The 15,988-nt window shown below is 43.7% G+C and overlaps 1 protein-coding gene across 2 annotated transcripts in view; it reads right to left on the bottom strand.

Moving 5' to 3' along the window:
* CHPT1 (choline phosphotransferase 1) overlaps window positions 1-15,276 on the bottom strand; it is a 35,521-nt gene extending 20,245 nt beyond the window's left edge. For both annotated transcript variants that reach the window (XR_013811151.1, XM_079715026.1), the window contains exon 1: window positions 14,994-15,276. Coding sequence is in view for 1 of the 2 variants with exons in the window: in XM_079715026.1 (XP_079571152.1) it covers window positions 14,994-15,266 (273 nt within the window). In the remaining variant the exon portion in view is untranslated. The remainder of the gene's footprint in view (window positions 1-14,993) is intronic.
* Window positions 15,277-15,988: the final 712 nt, after the last annotated feature.

Genomic DNA, 15,988 nt, shown 5'->3' with positions numbered 1-15,988 from the left:
AGCTTCCTTTCATGATGGAGTATCAGGGGCTGGATTTACTCCCCCATCTTGTATAACTAGAAAAGCAATAAAATAAATAAAACAACCATTTTCAGACACTGCAGGCAGTGCAGCACTGTGATCCCTGACAGAAGGGAAACAAATGACCTGAGCCCTGTGACTGCTCCAGCTTCGTGCCTATAGGCAGTCTCCAGGCCACAGTACAGGAGTGGGGAACCGGAACAGAGGCCAGCAATCCTGCTGTGCTGAGAAGAAACGCAGCAGAGTTCAGGAAGGTCAAGGCAGCTAGAATCTGTGTGGCAGAGCGCTGGAGAGGAGAGGGGCACGAGCTGTGGAGATCTAGAGTCTTTGGCTGAGAAGTGACCTGTGCCTAATGAGACAAAACTACTAACCAAGGCCAGGGAAAGAACCACTGGACAGCGCAAGGGCACTCAATTCTTGAAGCCCACACAAAGCTGGGAATGGTTTATGTTCCCACCAGGCACAGCATGTAAGACCATGTAATACTTAGGGCACTGGGTAGAGTTCTCAGAAGTGTATTGCCTTAGCAGTGGGCATTAATTAGCCCTAGACCAAAGGCGCTAACAGATGTAAAATCTAGCCTCAAAAGGATCTGACTGATTCTAGGTAACTTAACTAAAGCCAACACAAAGTACAACATCTTAAAGGAATACCCCACCAAACCTAGTACCCCAAAATGTAAAATTCACAATGTTTGGCACCCAATAAAAACTACTAGTCATTCAAAGAAGCAGGAAAATATGCTCTACAACTAGGAGTAAAATCAATCAATAGAATCAGACCCAGGAATGACAGAGATAATGAAATCTGCAGATGAGGACATTAAACGTTCTTATAAATATGCCTCATAAGTTCAAGAAGGTGGAGGAAAACATGAAAGACTACAGTGAAACCTCTAGAAATGGAGAGTACAATATTTCAATGTAAAATATACTAGATGAGATTAACAGCGTATTAGACAGTGCAGAAGAAAAGATCAGTGAACTTGCAGAGTACCGATAGAAACTACCCAAAATCATGCACAGAAATAAAAAGACTAAAAATAATTGAACTGGGCATCAGTGGCCTGTGAGACAACAGTAGTCTAACATATATGTAACTGAAATCTCAGAAGGAGAGAAGAAAGAGGGTTGGACATGAAACATATAAGAAAAAATGATGGCTGGAAATTTCCAAATTTGATAAAAATCTATAAACTTACATATCCAAGAAGCTCAACAAACCCCAAGCAGAATAAGTTTTGTTTTTTTTTTTTAAAAACCCACCAAGGCACATCATAATCAAATCACTGAAGACCAGTGATAAAGAGAAAGTCATTAAAGAAGCCAGAGGAAAAAGACACATTACATACAGAAGCATAGATAATAATGGCAGAGGAAAGAGTAAACTTGAAGGTAGATCAATAGAAGTGATGCAATTTAAACAAGAAAGAGAAAAAAGATTTAAAAATCACCATTCTTTTCTTTCAGCAGTTTATAAATGTACTCTACTTCCTCAGGGACCTGTGTGATGATAGCAATGGTCAACCCAGAATTCTGTGTCTCAGAGAGGAAGTACAGCAAAATTGTTGACTAGGGTTTTAAAGTTAGATCTGTGTTTGAGTTCTTGGCTCTGTTATTTAATAGCCAAGTGACCCTGGGAAAGTCATTTAAACTCTCTAAACTTTGATTACCTCATTTGTAAGATGTGAATAATACTTGCCGTTGTATCTGATGAAAAAAATTCTTAGATGGCTCTTTATGCAGAGCCTGGCACCTAGTAAGTGCTCAATAAGGTTAGCTATTGTAGGGGGTTCCCTGGTGGCCTAGTGGTTAGGATTTTGGGCTTTCACTGCCGTGGCCTGGGTTCAATCCCTAGTTGGGGAATTGAGATCCTGTAAGCTGCACAGAGTGGCCAAAAAAAAAAAAAAAAAAAAAAAGGTTAGCTATTGTCATTAAATTGTGTTTTGCATATTTTTAGTGGCAAATATAGTTTTTAAAATATCAATGTATGTATGGTCTATGTGTTAATTCTGCAAATACCAATCAACCTGCTACCTCATTCTTCAATCTAAGTAAGTAGAAGTTTACTTTGAACTTCCATAAACATTTCATCATTTGTTAATATTACATGCCCAGTATTAATGACTACACTATTAATTGCTTTAAAAGACTTATGAAAGGCTTCCCTGGTGGCACAGTAGTTAAGCATCTGCCTGCCAATGCAGGGGACATGGGTTCAAGCCCTGGTCCGGGAAGATCCCACATGCCGCAGAGCCACTAAGCCCGTGTGCCACAGCTACTGAGCTTGTGCTCTACAGCCCACGAACCACAACTACTGAGCCCATGCACCACAACTACTGAAGCCCGTGTGCCTAGAGCCCGTGCTCCACAACAAGAGAAGCCACCGCAATGAGAGGCCCATGCACCGCAACGACGCCCGCCACAACTAGAGAAAGCCTGCGCAAAGCAATGAAGACCCAACGCAGCCAAACATAAATAAATAAATAATATATTTTAAAAATGCATTATTGTATTTGATACAGCAATCCACAGAGACAAGGCGGACGAGGCGTTATCATGTTCTTTGCATTACAGATAAAAGAGAAACTTAGGGAGGGGTGATAAAGTTCCATTGAGAAGAGCAGCTAGACTGGGTCTAGGAATTAAACCCAGGTTTTCTGACCTGCCCTATGGTAGATCTATCAGATCGGTTGTGCTGCAGGCTACACAGACTGGATGCAGCTTCCCACCTGGATTCTTACCTATTTTTTCAAACCTGCTGAGAAGCACTTTCTTGCCCCCACAATACAATTCCAGGGGCAGTGAACCAGACAGGTGGGAAAGCGCTGCAGCTGAGAGAGACTTCTTTCCTCTTAAGCCCAGAAAGGCATACCAGTCTGCCAGCTGCTCATTCGCTACTTTTCCAGTCTTCCCAAGGCCACAGGAGCTGGACCTATCTTCTCTTTACTCTGTTGTCATCACATCCATTCCCACCTGGGAGCTATGAAACAGTCTGCAAATTTTCAACTTCTTTTCTCACCTGTTATCTCTGCAAAACAGGCCCCAGCCGGGAGATCCACTTGCCAGGAGCAGCATGCCCTTTCCTTCCAGGAGTCTGCTTAACGTGGGTGTCACTACAGAAGACACTCTGGGTGGAAGCAGGATCTACAGAGCCACCCCAACTCAATTCTAGTTTTCATGTTAACTTATTTTTTTTTTTTTTTTTTTTTTGCGGTACGCGGGCCTCTCACTGTTGTGGCCTCTCCCATTGCGGAGCACAGGCTCCGGACGCGCAGGCTCAGCGGCCATGGCTCACGGGCCCAGCCGCTCCACGGCATGTGGGATCCTCCCGGACCGGGGCACGAACCCGTGTCCCCTGCATCGGCAGGCAGACTCCCAACCACTGCGCCACCAGGGAAGCCCTATTTTTAAAAATTTTAAATGTAAGCGTGAGAAAATCAGGTGTGGATTACAAAGTCTTAAGCAATATATCAGAATACTTCTGCAGAAGGAGACTATATAAAAAGTGGAACTCCTCCAGATCATGTTAGATTCTTAATATTTCAAGTTCTTAATTATATAATTTTTATAATATCTACTGTATCCTTTAAGATCAGAATTTTATACTACATCATAGAAACCTTTCCAGGTCAAGCATAAAGATCTACATCATTCTTTTACATGACTGCATGGTATTCAATTATATGGCTATATCACAATTTAAGTAATAACTCACTAATGATGAATCTTACATGACTGTGTGAAAGATTATTATACAAGTTTATTCTAGAAAACAAAATAATTACTAAGAATCAATCATAAGCCCTAGTCATTAAAAAAAAACACTAATACATTTACATTGCTTTTCAGTTACATCACTGAAAAAGAACTGTATACAACTAAGTACTTGGGATATTTTACTTTTTCCAGTTACTTGAAATAAAGGATTAGAGAAACCAGAGATTTGAACCAGACCGTATGGCAATTGTTCTTGTTCAAAATAACTCTGGATCAGAGAGAACACTCATATATAGATCAATTATTTATCCTGGGTATTATACCCCTTTTTATACATGTTTGAATGAGTTCACACATCAGGAAAAGGACGAAAAGATTTAGAAAGTGATCAATGAACACATTTCTTTTCTTTTTTTATTAATGAATTTATTTATATTCTTTTGGCTGTGTTGGGTCTTTGTTGCTGCGCGCGGGCTTTCTCTAGTTGCAGCAAGCGGGGGCTACTCTTTGTTGCGGTGTGCGGGCTTCTCATTGCGGTGGCTTCTCGTTGCGGAGCACGGGCTCTAGGCACCCAGGCTTCAGTAGTTGTGGCTTGCGGGCTCTAGAGCACAGCCTCAGTAGTTGTGGCGCATGGGCTTAGCTGCACCGTGGCATGTGGGATCTTCCTGGACCAGGGCTCGAACCTGTGTCCCCTGCATTGGCAGGTGGGTACTTAACCACTGTGCCACCAGGGAAGTCCCAGTGAACACATTTCTGCTCACTGGACAAATTTTACTTACAGCTCAGAACTTAGAATACTGTATTTTGGGGAATACATTCTTAGGTTTTCTGTAAATGAAGATGCTAGACTAGGTAGTCTCTAAGGCCCCATCTTTAATATGGAACTAGAATCCTCTCAAGAGTAGGAGGTATGTTCTCTGTTTTTAAAATCTGCTGTTTATACCATGAGAGCTAAATAACTAGATGATTAAAATCAACTGATCAGGTTAATAGGTTACCTGGTAACCTATCAGGTAAAATGGTTTCCAAAAGGAAGAATACATGTCCTGGGTTTTTCTTGCAGAGTGGTTAGGAGTATAGACTCTGCATTCCACCTGCACCTGATCCTTGAGTGAGCTGGATGAGCTACTTAACCTCTCAGTGCCTTAGTTTCCCTTTATAAAAAATGGGAATAATCACCGTTCCTATCTCACTGTGAGAATTAAATGAATTATTACATGTCAAGGGCTTAGAAAATGCCTGGCATATGGGAAGAGCTCAGTATATTTTAGTTATTATTTCTGATACTATATAAGATAATTTTAGGTGATTCATAGATAAACTTTTCATTTTAATACCTATGTCTTTATTTAATGTATTTTGGAAAATATTAATTTAAAAGTTATCTAGCATAGCTATCAAATCTATGATTGTAGATATTAAGGCTTCGAGTGTAAGTTTTTTTTGTTTTGTTTTTTGCGGTACGCGGGCCTCTCACTGCTGCGGCCTCTCACGCCGTGGAGCACAGGCTCCGGACGCGCAGGCCCAGCGGCCATGGCTCACGGGCCCCCACCGCTCCGCGGCATGTGGGATCCTCCCGGACCGGGGCACAAACCCGTGTCCCCCGCACCGGCAGGCGGACTCCCAACCACTGTGCCACCACGGAGGCCTGAGTGTAAGTCTTTAAAAAGGAGTGGATTTAAAGTTGATGTAAAGAAAAACAGTAAATAAAAAATAGCATAGGTAATACACAAAAGCAAAAATCTTCCTCAACTAAAATTTAGGAAATACTGAAATTATACAATGCCTATTTATATGAATTTTCATACTTAAAAAGTGTCTCTTTGCTTTAAATAGCTTTGGATATAAGTTGATACAGATGCAAAAGGTATTACATAATCAGTAACGACTGGGTCAGCTTGTAACAGAGAGATTTCAATTATCCAAACATCAACTGACTTCTCTCTCCATAAAAAATAGAAACTGCATTTATAAGAGGTAGGAAGAAAGAAAATCAGAAGACAGGTCAGGCATATGTGAAAAAATGTAATGCTGGTATGGCATTAGAAGGTGGACTTTGTACCCAGTCGAGTGATTCTAGTGATTTTTAAGCTAAACTCGTGGAATTTTAATAGGCTGCTAATCTGACATGGCTCTAACTTGTATTATGTGCCTGTGACACAGCTGAACCTGTGGTCAGGGGCACTTCCTTGCTTACAGAAGGAGGGTTTCCATTGGAACCGAGGCTGGGGAGGCTCCAGAGGCTTGGTGGTCACAAAGGGTGGGGTCATTCTCAGTCCTGCCCAGCAGGAAGACCCTAGCCGCTTACTGCTTCACCACGAGCTTTGGCTTCAGCTCGGATGCAGGCCAGCATTTGAGAGGAGCTCACCCATCTTCAGTAAATGAGGCGGGTGACAAGCTGGGGGAGGAAACCAGGCAGGGCACGAACACCAGGCAACCAGCATCTCAGGGCCGGAGGGGCTTTCTCAGGACATTAGAAATCTTTACTTTGAAAGGCATTCTTCTTTCTTTGTAAATTTCCTGTGAATAGTTGTATTCTTTTTAAAAACCTCTTTTAGTACTTACTAGAATCCTTGTTGAAAATGCCAGCCTCTCACTGGGGCAAGGGAAACAGGCAGGGAGAGAGGAATGAAGAGAATCCCCTGGGCAGATCTATCATCATCACCTGTGCTGGGTGCTTTCACATCTGTTCTGCTCTTTAACTTCACAGAAACCAAGTGGTCAGACCCTCGCCCAGGTCAAACCGACCAGGAGTGGAATTTAAAGCTCCTTCTATACACCACAATGCCATGTTTTATCCACACTTGAACCAGAATTCTAAAGGAGAAACAGCTTGTTTCTTGGGAATCAAGTATAGGAAAGCCACAGGAATCAAAGGGACGACCCCCAAAGCAAAGCTACGTCTACATTACCTGCAGAAGCTCCTTCTAGACAGGGCTGGATTTAGGGTGAGGCAAGCAAGGCACCGTGGCTGCAGAATTTAAGGCGGCATTTACTACTCTCGGGGTCGTGCACATGCCTGCTTGCCTCACTCTACTATGTGCCCTGCTTCTAGAACGTTCACCTCCTGCAAGTTATTTTGCTTTAGTAAGAGAGGCCACTCTCTAACAAGAGTCCTGCCTTAATAAGCGATGCTTGTTAAGTTATTGAACTGGTTAAAAAAAAATAGAGGGAGATAGGTGATTTTTAAAAAAGAGGAAATATTCTAGATTTCAAAGAAACCAAACCTATAAAAGAATTTGACTAGGTTGGTTATTGCCTGTTCTTATTATTCCCCCAACAAATAATTCTTTACTTTATAGTCCAAAATCCAATCGAATCTGAATTATTTAGACAGGGAATAAACCATTTCTTAAGGTCATTCTGATTTCCACAGATACACTTACTTTTCGATTCAACTTTCTATCATCATGAAGGAAAGAAATTATTCAATGACCTCTGACCCACCCTAGGCTGGGCACCTATCTGCTACAAACACTCTCCTAACAGACACTGACATGGATTTATAAACATAGATCAAGAGGGCAGAGCAACAATTAGAGAAAGAAGAACAAAAACACCCCAAAGTTAGCAGAAGGAAAGAAATCATAAAGATCAGAGCAGAAATAAATGAAAAAGAAATGAAGGAAACAATAGCAAAGATCAATAAAACTAAAAGCTGGTTCTTTGAGAAGATAAACAAAATTGATAAACCATTAGCCAGACTCATCAAGAAAAAAGGGAGAAGACTCAAATCAACAGAATTAGAAATGAAAAAGAAGTAACAGATGATACTGCAGAAATACAAAGCATCATGAGAGATGACTACAAGCAACTATATGCCAATAAAATAGACAACCTGGAAGAAATGGACAAATTCTTAGGAAAGCACAACCTTCCAAGAATGAACCAAGAAGAAATAGAAAATATAAAGAGACCAGGGCTTCCCTGGTGGCGCAGTGGTTAAGAGTCTGCCTGCCGATGCAGGGGACACGGGTTCGTGCCCCGGTCCGGGATGATCCCACATGCCACAGAGAACTGGGCCTGTGAGCCATGGCTGCTAAGCCTGTGCAGCCGGAGCCGGTGCTCCGCAATGGGAGAGGTGGCAGCAGTTAAAGTCCCGCGTACCGCAATCAATCAATCAATAAACAGACAAATCACAAGCACTGAAATTAAAACTGTGATTAAAAATCTTCCAACAAACTAAAGCCCAGGACCACATGGCTTCACAGGCAAATTCTATCAAACATTTAGAGAAGAGCTAACACCTGTCCTTCTCAAACTCTTCCAAAATATAGCAAAGGGAGAAACACTCCCAAACTCATTCTACGAGGCCACCATCACCCTGATACCAAAACCAGACAAAGATGTCACAAAAAAAGAAAACTACAGGCCAATATCACTGAAGAACATAGATGCAAAAATCCTCAACAAAATACTAGCAAACAGAATCCAACAGCACATTAAAAGGGTCATACACCATGATCAAGTGGGGTTTATCCCAGGAATGCAAGGATTCTTCAATACATGCAAATCAATCAATGTGATACACCATATTAACCAACTGAAGGATAAAAACCAGATGATGACCTCAATAGATGCAGAAAAAGCTTTTGACAAAATTCAACACCCATTTATGATAAAAATTCTCCAGAAAGTAGGCATAGAGGGAACTTACCTCAACATAATAAAGGCCATATATGACAAACCCACAGCCAACATCATTCTCAATGGTGAAAAACTGAAACCATTTCCACTAAGATCAGGAACAAGACAAGGTTGCCCACTCTCACCACTCTTATTCAACATAGTTTTGGAAGTTTTAGCCACAGCAATCAGAGAAGAAAAAGGAATAAAAGGAATCCAAACTGGAAATGAAGAAGTAAAACGGTCACTGTTTGCAGATGACATACTATACACAGAGAATCCTAAAGATACTACCAAAACAGTACTAGAGCTAATCGATGATTTTGGTAAAGTAGCAGGATACAAAATTAATGCACAGATACCTCTTGCATTCCTATACACTAACAATGAAAAATCTGAAAGAGAAATTAAGGAAACACTCCCATTTACCACTGCAACAAAAAGAATAAAATACCTAGGAATAAACCTACGTAAGGAGACAAAAGACCTGTATGCAGAAAACTATAAGACACTGATGAAAGAAATTAAAGATGATACAAACAGATGGAGAGATATAGCATGTTCTTGGATTGGAAGAATCAACATTGTGAAAATGACTATAGTACCGAAAGCAATCTACAGAGTCAATTCAACTACCACAGGCATTTTTCACAGAACTAGAACAAAAAATTTCACAATTTGTATGGAAACACAAAAGACCCCGAATAGCCAAAGCAATCTTGAGAAAGAAAAATGGAGTTGGAGGAATCAGGCTCCCTGACTTCAGACTATACTACAAATCTACAGTAATCAGACAGTATGCTACTGGCACAAAAACAGAAATATAGATCTATGGAACAGGATAGAAAGCCCAGAGATAAACCCACACACATATGGTCACCCTTTCTTTGATAAAGGAGGCAAGAATATACAATGGAGAAAAGAAGCCTCTTCAGTAAGTGGTCCTGGGAAAACTGGAGAGCTACATGTAAAAGAATGAAATCAGAACACTCCCTAACACCATACACAAAAATAAACTCAAAATGGATTAAAGACCTAAATGTAAGACCAGACACTATAAAACTCTTAGAGGAAAACATAAGCAGAACACTCTATGACATAAATCACAGCCAGATCCTTTTTGACCCACCTCCTAGAGTAATGGAAATAAAAACAAACAAATGGGACCTAATGAAACTTCAAAGCTTTTGCACAGCAAAGGAAACCATAAACAAGACCAAAACACAACCCTCAGAATGGGAGAAAATATTTGCAAACGAAGCAACTGACAAAGGATTAATTTCCAAAATGTACAAGCAGCTCAATATCAAAAAAAACAAACAACCCAATCCAAAAATGGGCAGAAGACATAAATAGACATTTCTCCAAGGAAGATATACAGATTGCCAACAAACACATGAAAGGATGCTCAACATCACTAATCATTAGAGAGATGCAAATCAAAACTACAATGAGGTATCACCTCAACACCAGTCAGAATGGCCATCATCAAAAAGTCTAGGAACAATAAATGCTGGAGAGGGTGTGGAGAAAAGGGAACCCTCTTGCACTGTTGGTGGGAATGTAAATTGATACAGCCACTATGGAGAACAGTATGGAGGTTCCTTAAAAAACTAAAAACAGAACTACTATATGACCCAGCAATCCCACTACTGGGCATGTACCCTGAGAAAACCATAATTCAAAAAGAGTCATGTACCACAATGTTCACTGCAGCTCTATTTACAATAGCCAGGACATGGAAGCAACCTACGTGTCCATCGACAGATGAATGGATAAAGAAGATGTGGCACATATATACAATGAAGTATTATTCAGCCAAAAAAGAAACGAAGTTGAGTTATTTGTAGTGAGGTGGATGGACCTAGAATCTGTCATACAGAGTGAAGTAAGTCAGAAAGAGAAAAACAAATACCATATGCTAACACATATATATGGAATCTAAAAAAAAAAAAAATCTTTCCGAAGAACCTAGGGGCAGGACAGGAATAAAGATGCAGACGTGGAGGGGCTTCCCTGGTGGTGCAGTGGTTGAGAGTCCGCCTGCAGATGCAGGGGACACGGGTTCATGCCCTGGTCTGGGAAGATCCCACATGCCGCGGAGCGGCTGGGCCCGTGAGCCATGGCCGCTGAGCCTGCGTGTCCGGAGCCTGTGCTCCGCAACGGGAGAGGCCACAGCAGTGAGAGGCCCGCGTACCGCAAAAAAAAAAAAAAAAAGATGTAGACGTAGAGAATGGACTTAAGGACATGGGGAGGGGCAAGGGTAAGCTGGGATGAAGTGAGAGTGGCATGGACATATATACACTACCAAATGTAAAACAGATAGCTAGTGGGAAACAGCCACATAGCACAGGGACATCAGCTCAGTGCTTTGTGACCACCTAGAGGGGTGGGATAGGGAGGGTGGGAGGGAGACACAAGAGGGAGGGACTATGGGGATATAAGTATACATACAGCTCATTCACTTTGTTATACAGAAGAAACTAACACAACAATGTAAAGCAATTATACTCCAATAAAGATGTTAAAAGAAAAAAAAAGAGGGCAGAGCAAAAATATTTACTCAAATAAGCTGAAAAGGGAATGGAGCCACAGTTTATTCCAGTCAGAAACAAGCATATGAGTGTTTTGTGGTAGAGAATGCTACTAAGCTGAAGCCGGAAGGACCAGATTCGAATCACCAAGTTTTCTCATCTACAAATGTAGGAATTGTATTAAAGAGGCTCTCAGGTCCTTCAAGCAGTCAGAGTCTGTGATTCTATTTTAGGATTAAGGAGCCAAGGAATGGGAGCCAAGGACTATATACAGAGCAGCATTCAGACAGAACTGCTTCATCAAGGTGAGGGGGATGCAATTCAGTTCTTGTTTTCTGTTGGCCCCAACGTTTGGTTACTCGTGTTAAAATCCCCCAGGCCAAAGTGATTAAGTATTTAATCTAAGACCAGCTAAAACTGAATAACGGTGGAAAAACATCATCTCCCAAGATTACAATTTGTTATTTCACGCATGCAGGCAATAATTTAGCAAATATTTACCAAGCACCTGCTTTACGCAAGGCACTATGCTGTGGAGAATGTGCAAATGGGTAATTGCTGTCTGAACTTAAAATATGGTAGACTGTCTTGCTCAGTAAGGACATACATAACCAAAATCACATCACACACATAACCAAAATAAAATGGAGACGTTCCACAAGAGAGCTACAAAGACCTGTGGTGGAAGTATAGCTTTCTGGCTTGGAATCCTGGTATCAGCTTAAAAAGGTAAATTTATTTCCCTTCAGTTTCCTCATCTATGATATGGGGATAATAATAATACCTTTTCGTAAAGTTGTTTAGAGGATTAAATGAGATAATAGACAAAAGCAGCTTAAATTAATGCCTAGTACATAAGTAAACCCTGGTAAATGTTAGTAATCATTGTCATTATTATGGGAGTTTATAGGATTAAGTGGTTGATTTGACTCCAGAGAAGAAAAAAAAATTTCCTAAGGATGTAGCATTAGGACTGGACACTGAGAGATGAAGTTGGACAGGAAAAAGGAAGAGGAAGGAGAAAAGAGAGGGACAAGAAGGAGAGAAATCTTTGCCATAAGAAGTAGTTCAGGGCTTCCCTGGTAGCGCAGTGGTTAAGAATTCGCCTGCCAATGCAGGGAACACGGGTTCGAGCCCTGGTCGGGGAAGATCCCACATGTCGTGGAGCAACTAAGCCTGCGCACCACAACTACTGAGCCTGCACTCTAGAGCCCGCGAGCCACAACTACTGAATCCTGAGCACCTGGAGCCTGTGCTCTGCAACAAGAGAAGCCACCGCAATGAGAAGCCTGCGCATTGCAACGAAGAGTAGCCCCGGCTCACCACAACTAGAGAAAGCCCGCACACAGCAAGGAAGACCCAACACAGCCAAAAAAAAAAAAAAAAAAAAAGAAGTAGTTCAATTTGGCTGGCGTGGAAAGTTCCTTAACGAAATGGTGGTGTGAAATTCAGTTCAGAACACCAGTGTAGAAGTTTAATATAAATCATTTAACATTTTTTCTATTAATTTCCCTTCACCCCCAGTCATGTCCTAGAAATATCAACACAGTTAAAAAATAGATCAAATATTATTATTAATATAGATATGTAGTCAGCAGTACGTCCTCAATGGGTAGATAAACCCAAGCATCAGAGTCCAAAAACCATATGGGTTTTCCCTGACCCTTTCTGGAATCAATTTGTCAAGTCTGAAAAAGCACTAAGAATTCTTAAGTCTAAGAATCAGAAAACAAGTTTCAAGCCAAGTTAAAGTCACTTAACCCTCCAGGCCTCAATTTCCTCTTAATAAAAATGTATGCTACTATTACTTCAGGATGGATGGATAGAAGAAATACTAAAACGGTGGGATGGCCATTCTAGGAAGGGAAAAAACTTGCCAGCCTCCTTGAGTTGATGTAAGACACAAACGCAATAATGGATGTGAACGTACGTTACATACCTAATAAGCATTACATAGAACACAAGGTATTTTTCCTACACATCACACAGAAAGGCAAGAACTGCAGATGAGATGGTGGTGGTATGTGGTAAAAAGAATCCGGCTTTGTAGTCAGACCGACTTGGGTCTGAACCCTACCAGGTCCTGTCATTTACTAGCTCTGTGGCCTGAAAACAAAATAGCCTGAACTGCTATGCTTCTTTTGTGCTATTGCTGGGATTTTATCAGACAGGCAATATGAATCCTGTAATGGTGTTTCCCCTCACTGCTTCAGCCACTTGGAAGCAGTGCAGGATCTAATTACATTTCAGAAACTCTTCTCAGTTTCATTTTATTATTTCAACCCTTACTTCCCGTTTTTGGATCATTGCGATATCTTTTGTTTTTTTTTTGAAAAGTGCCTCAGATTCTTCCCACCTGCCACCTTTTTTTAAAAAAATGAAGCATAGCCTAAAAATTAATTTAATCATAATTTTACCTTTTCCATCAGCCCCCCACCCTCACCCCGACATCCCTAAACAGATTCTCTTGGACTTCTTGGTATGCCCTGCTTTTTGGAAGTGCTCAACAAATGGTTCTTAAATTAATAATAACATTGAAAAGTTCACAATTTAACTGGCAAATATCAGAAATATCCAAATGCTGTTAGCCAAATCTAGGCCCAGTAAAAGCTAAATTTTATTATAGGTTTTCAGGGAATTTTTAATAACAGTAATATTTTTAACATGCTGAACAAATTCTAATTTTCTACATTTATCTGCATGTAATATATCATTTAGTCCTCACTGCATTCTTGTGAAATCGGTTTGGCAGGTATTATTTCTATTTTACACAGGGAAAGCAAGACCCACGTGTCACTCCATGCTGTGGCAGAGCCACATTAGAACCAAGCCTTCACTTCTAACCCAGTGCACTTTTCATTCTGGCGCACTGCCTCTGGGGAATTCTGCAAACAGGCTGCAACTTACTTTTTTAAAAACAATATGTTTTTAATATGAATTAATATGAATTAACAACGGGAACGTCTGCTGAAAATCATATATAATAACATATCCATCAATCAGCAAGATATTCAATACGTTTAAAATGTAGGTTTCATCAAATACTTTAAAAAATGGATCCATGTATGGAGGGCATGAAATATTTCCACTGTATTCCTGCTATCCAACCTCATCTCGAATTAGTTCTCCACAGGACCTATACTGAAATTTGATTATAAACGGAGTTCTCTATTTGAGGGAAAAGAAAGCAATGTCACAAAACGTGCAATGTAATATTTATCCCATGTACTCTAAAAAGCTACATATGGGAGTAGCTCCCTCTACCTCCTGTCCCCCATCACACTCAGCCCAAGGGATGTTCCTGATTACCAAGTATAGAAAGCCCACATTATTTACTCGTCTTATTTTGGACATAGGTCAAATATTCATTGTTAATAAAATCCAATGGCTTTTACGATCCCTGGGTCGTGAAGATAAGGATTAACACCTTGCTAATACTTTTGTTTTCCACAAGAAAGTCAACGAAGCAACGAGAAAGTAACCTCTTAAAAGTAACTTATCTCTGATCAGTGCTACCAGTAATTACAGGATCACTAGCGCAACCGTTTGAGAAACGGACGGCTGAGTATAAAAGTGTCCAAAGGGCATCTCGGGCTTGGCCAACCCAACCACAATCCCCGGAGCCAGGCGGGACGGAGCTGGGCGTGTTCAGTGCCCAGTGCGCAAAGGAACCGAATGCTTGTCCACCCCCCAGCTTGGCGCGGGATGGGGCGGCGGCCAGGCAGGCAGGCGCCCCCCGCTCCCAGTGGCCGAGACCGCCCGTCCGCCGTCCGAAGGAGAGTGGGGGTGGACACAGGACTGGGCAGTGACCTTGACAGCCCCTCCACCGTCCGGGGGGGGAGGCTCGGGGTGGACATGGGACGGGGTAGCGGCGTGACAGCCTCCGGGCGGGCCGGGGAAGGCTCGGGGCGACTGCGGCGCTGGGGCAGAGGCCGGGTTAGCCCCTCCGCGGCTCCGAGAGGCTCGGCCGCGCGGGGGACCCTCCGGGCACCTCCAGAGGCGCACCCGGGGCGGGGCGAGCTCGGCTCGGGCCGGGGACGCGGGGCTCCGGGGGAGAGCAGTTGGGGGTCCGCGGGCGGGCGGCTGGCCCTACCTCCTCGGTGACCGTGGGGCAGTAAGAGATGAGCAGGAGCGTGGTGAGCAGGTTGATGGCGAGGCCCAGGAGGGTGATGGAGTTGGGGGCCATCCACAGCGGGATCCACTGGAGCAGCCAGGTCCAGTAGAGCTGCAGCGGCGGCTCAAGCAACGAGACGCCCGCGGCGCTGTAGCGGTGTTCCTCCAGCCGCCGCAGCTGCGCCGCGCTCAGCGGCTCGGCCAGCGCCTTCAGCCAGCGCGGCGCCGGCCTGGCCCCGGCGCCCGCCGCCATGGCCGCCTGAGGGCCCCGCCGCTGCGAGCGAGCGCAGCCAGAGCCTGGCGCCCGGGCGGGGGCAGGTGGAGGGAGGGGCTCGCGGGCCCGGGCCTGCGCCGGCCCGGTGGGACTCGCCGGCCGGGCCCGCCCGGCCGCGGCGGAAGTCGAGGTCAGGCCGGGCCGCCCCTGGTCCCGGGGCCCCCGCCCTCAGAGCTGCCGGCCGCGGGGGGCGGGGCCTCGGGGAGGGCTCCGGGAGAGGAGAGAGGGGGAGGGGGAGGGGGAGGGGGAGGGGGAGGGGGGAGGGGGTAGCCTCCGCCCCGCGAGGTGTCGGGGCAGGTGGGACAGGCTCGCACTGGCCACCGGGTCACCGTGGTGGCTCCGCCGATCGTCACTTTCTAATTGGCGCGCAAAGGGCCCAGACTTCCCCAAGAGCCTCATGCACCTGCTTCTAAGACCCGATTCTTCTCCGGGGACGGTTGGTGACGCGACGCTCCCCAGAGGGAAGTCTCGACGGCTGGACAGTTAGAAGCGGGTTGCTCTAACTCATGCGGTGTGCACAGCTCAGATCTCCTAGTGTGCGAACGCCCTGGCCTTTAGCCACACTGCAGGACGCCGCAGCCTGCAGAGCCGGGGGGTGGGGAGCAGGGTATTGTGTGAGAACATGATTTTTGCACGTCTTGGGTCACCGGCATGAGGTCTCCATCCGTCGGCCCGAAGAGAGGTCCTGCCTGATAAACACA

The sequence above is a fragment of the Hyperoodon ampullatus genome (genome assembly GCF_949752795.1).
Source record: "Hyperoodon ampullatus genome assembly, chromosome: 11".
In the NCBI taxonomy this organism is placed as follows: Eukaryota; Metazoa; Chordata; class Mammalia; order Artiodactyla; family Ziphiidae; genus Hyperoodon; species Hyperoodon ampullatus.
The sequence above is the reverse complement of the archived record's forward strand: the minus strand, read 5'-3'. Positions and strand labels throughout refer to the sequence as shown.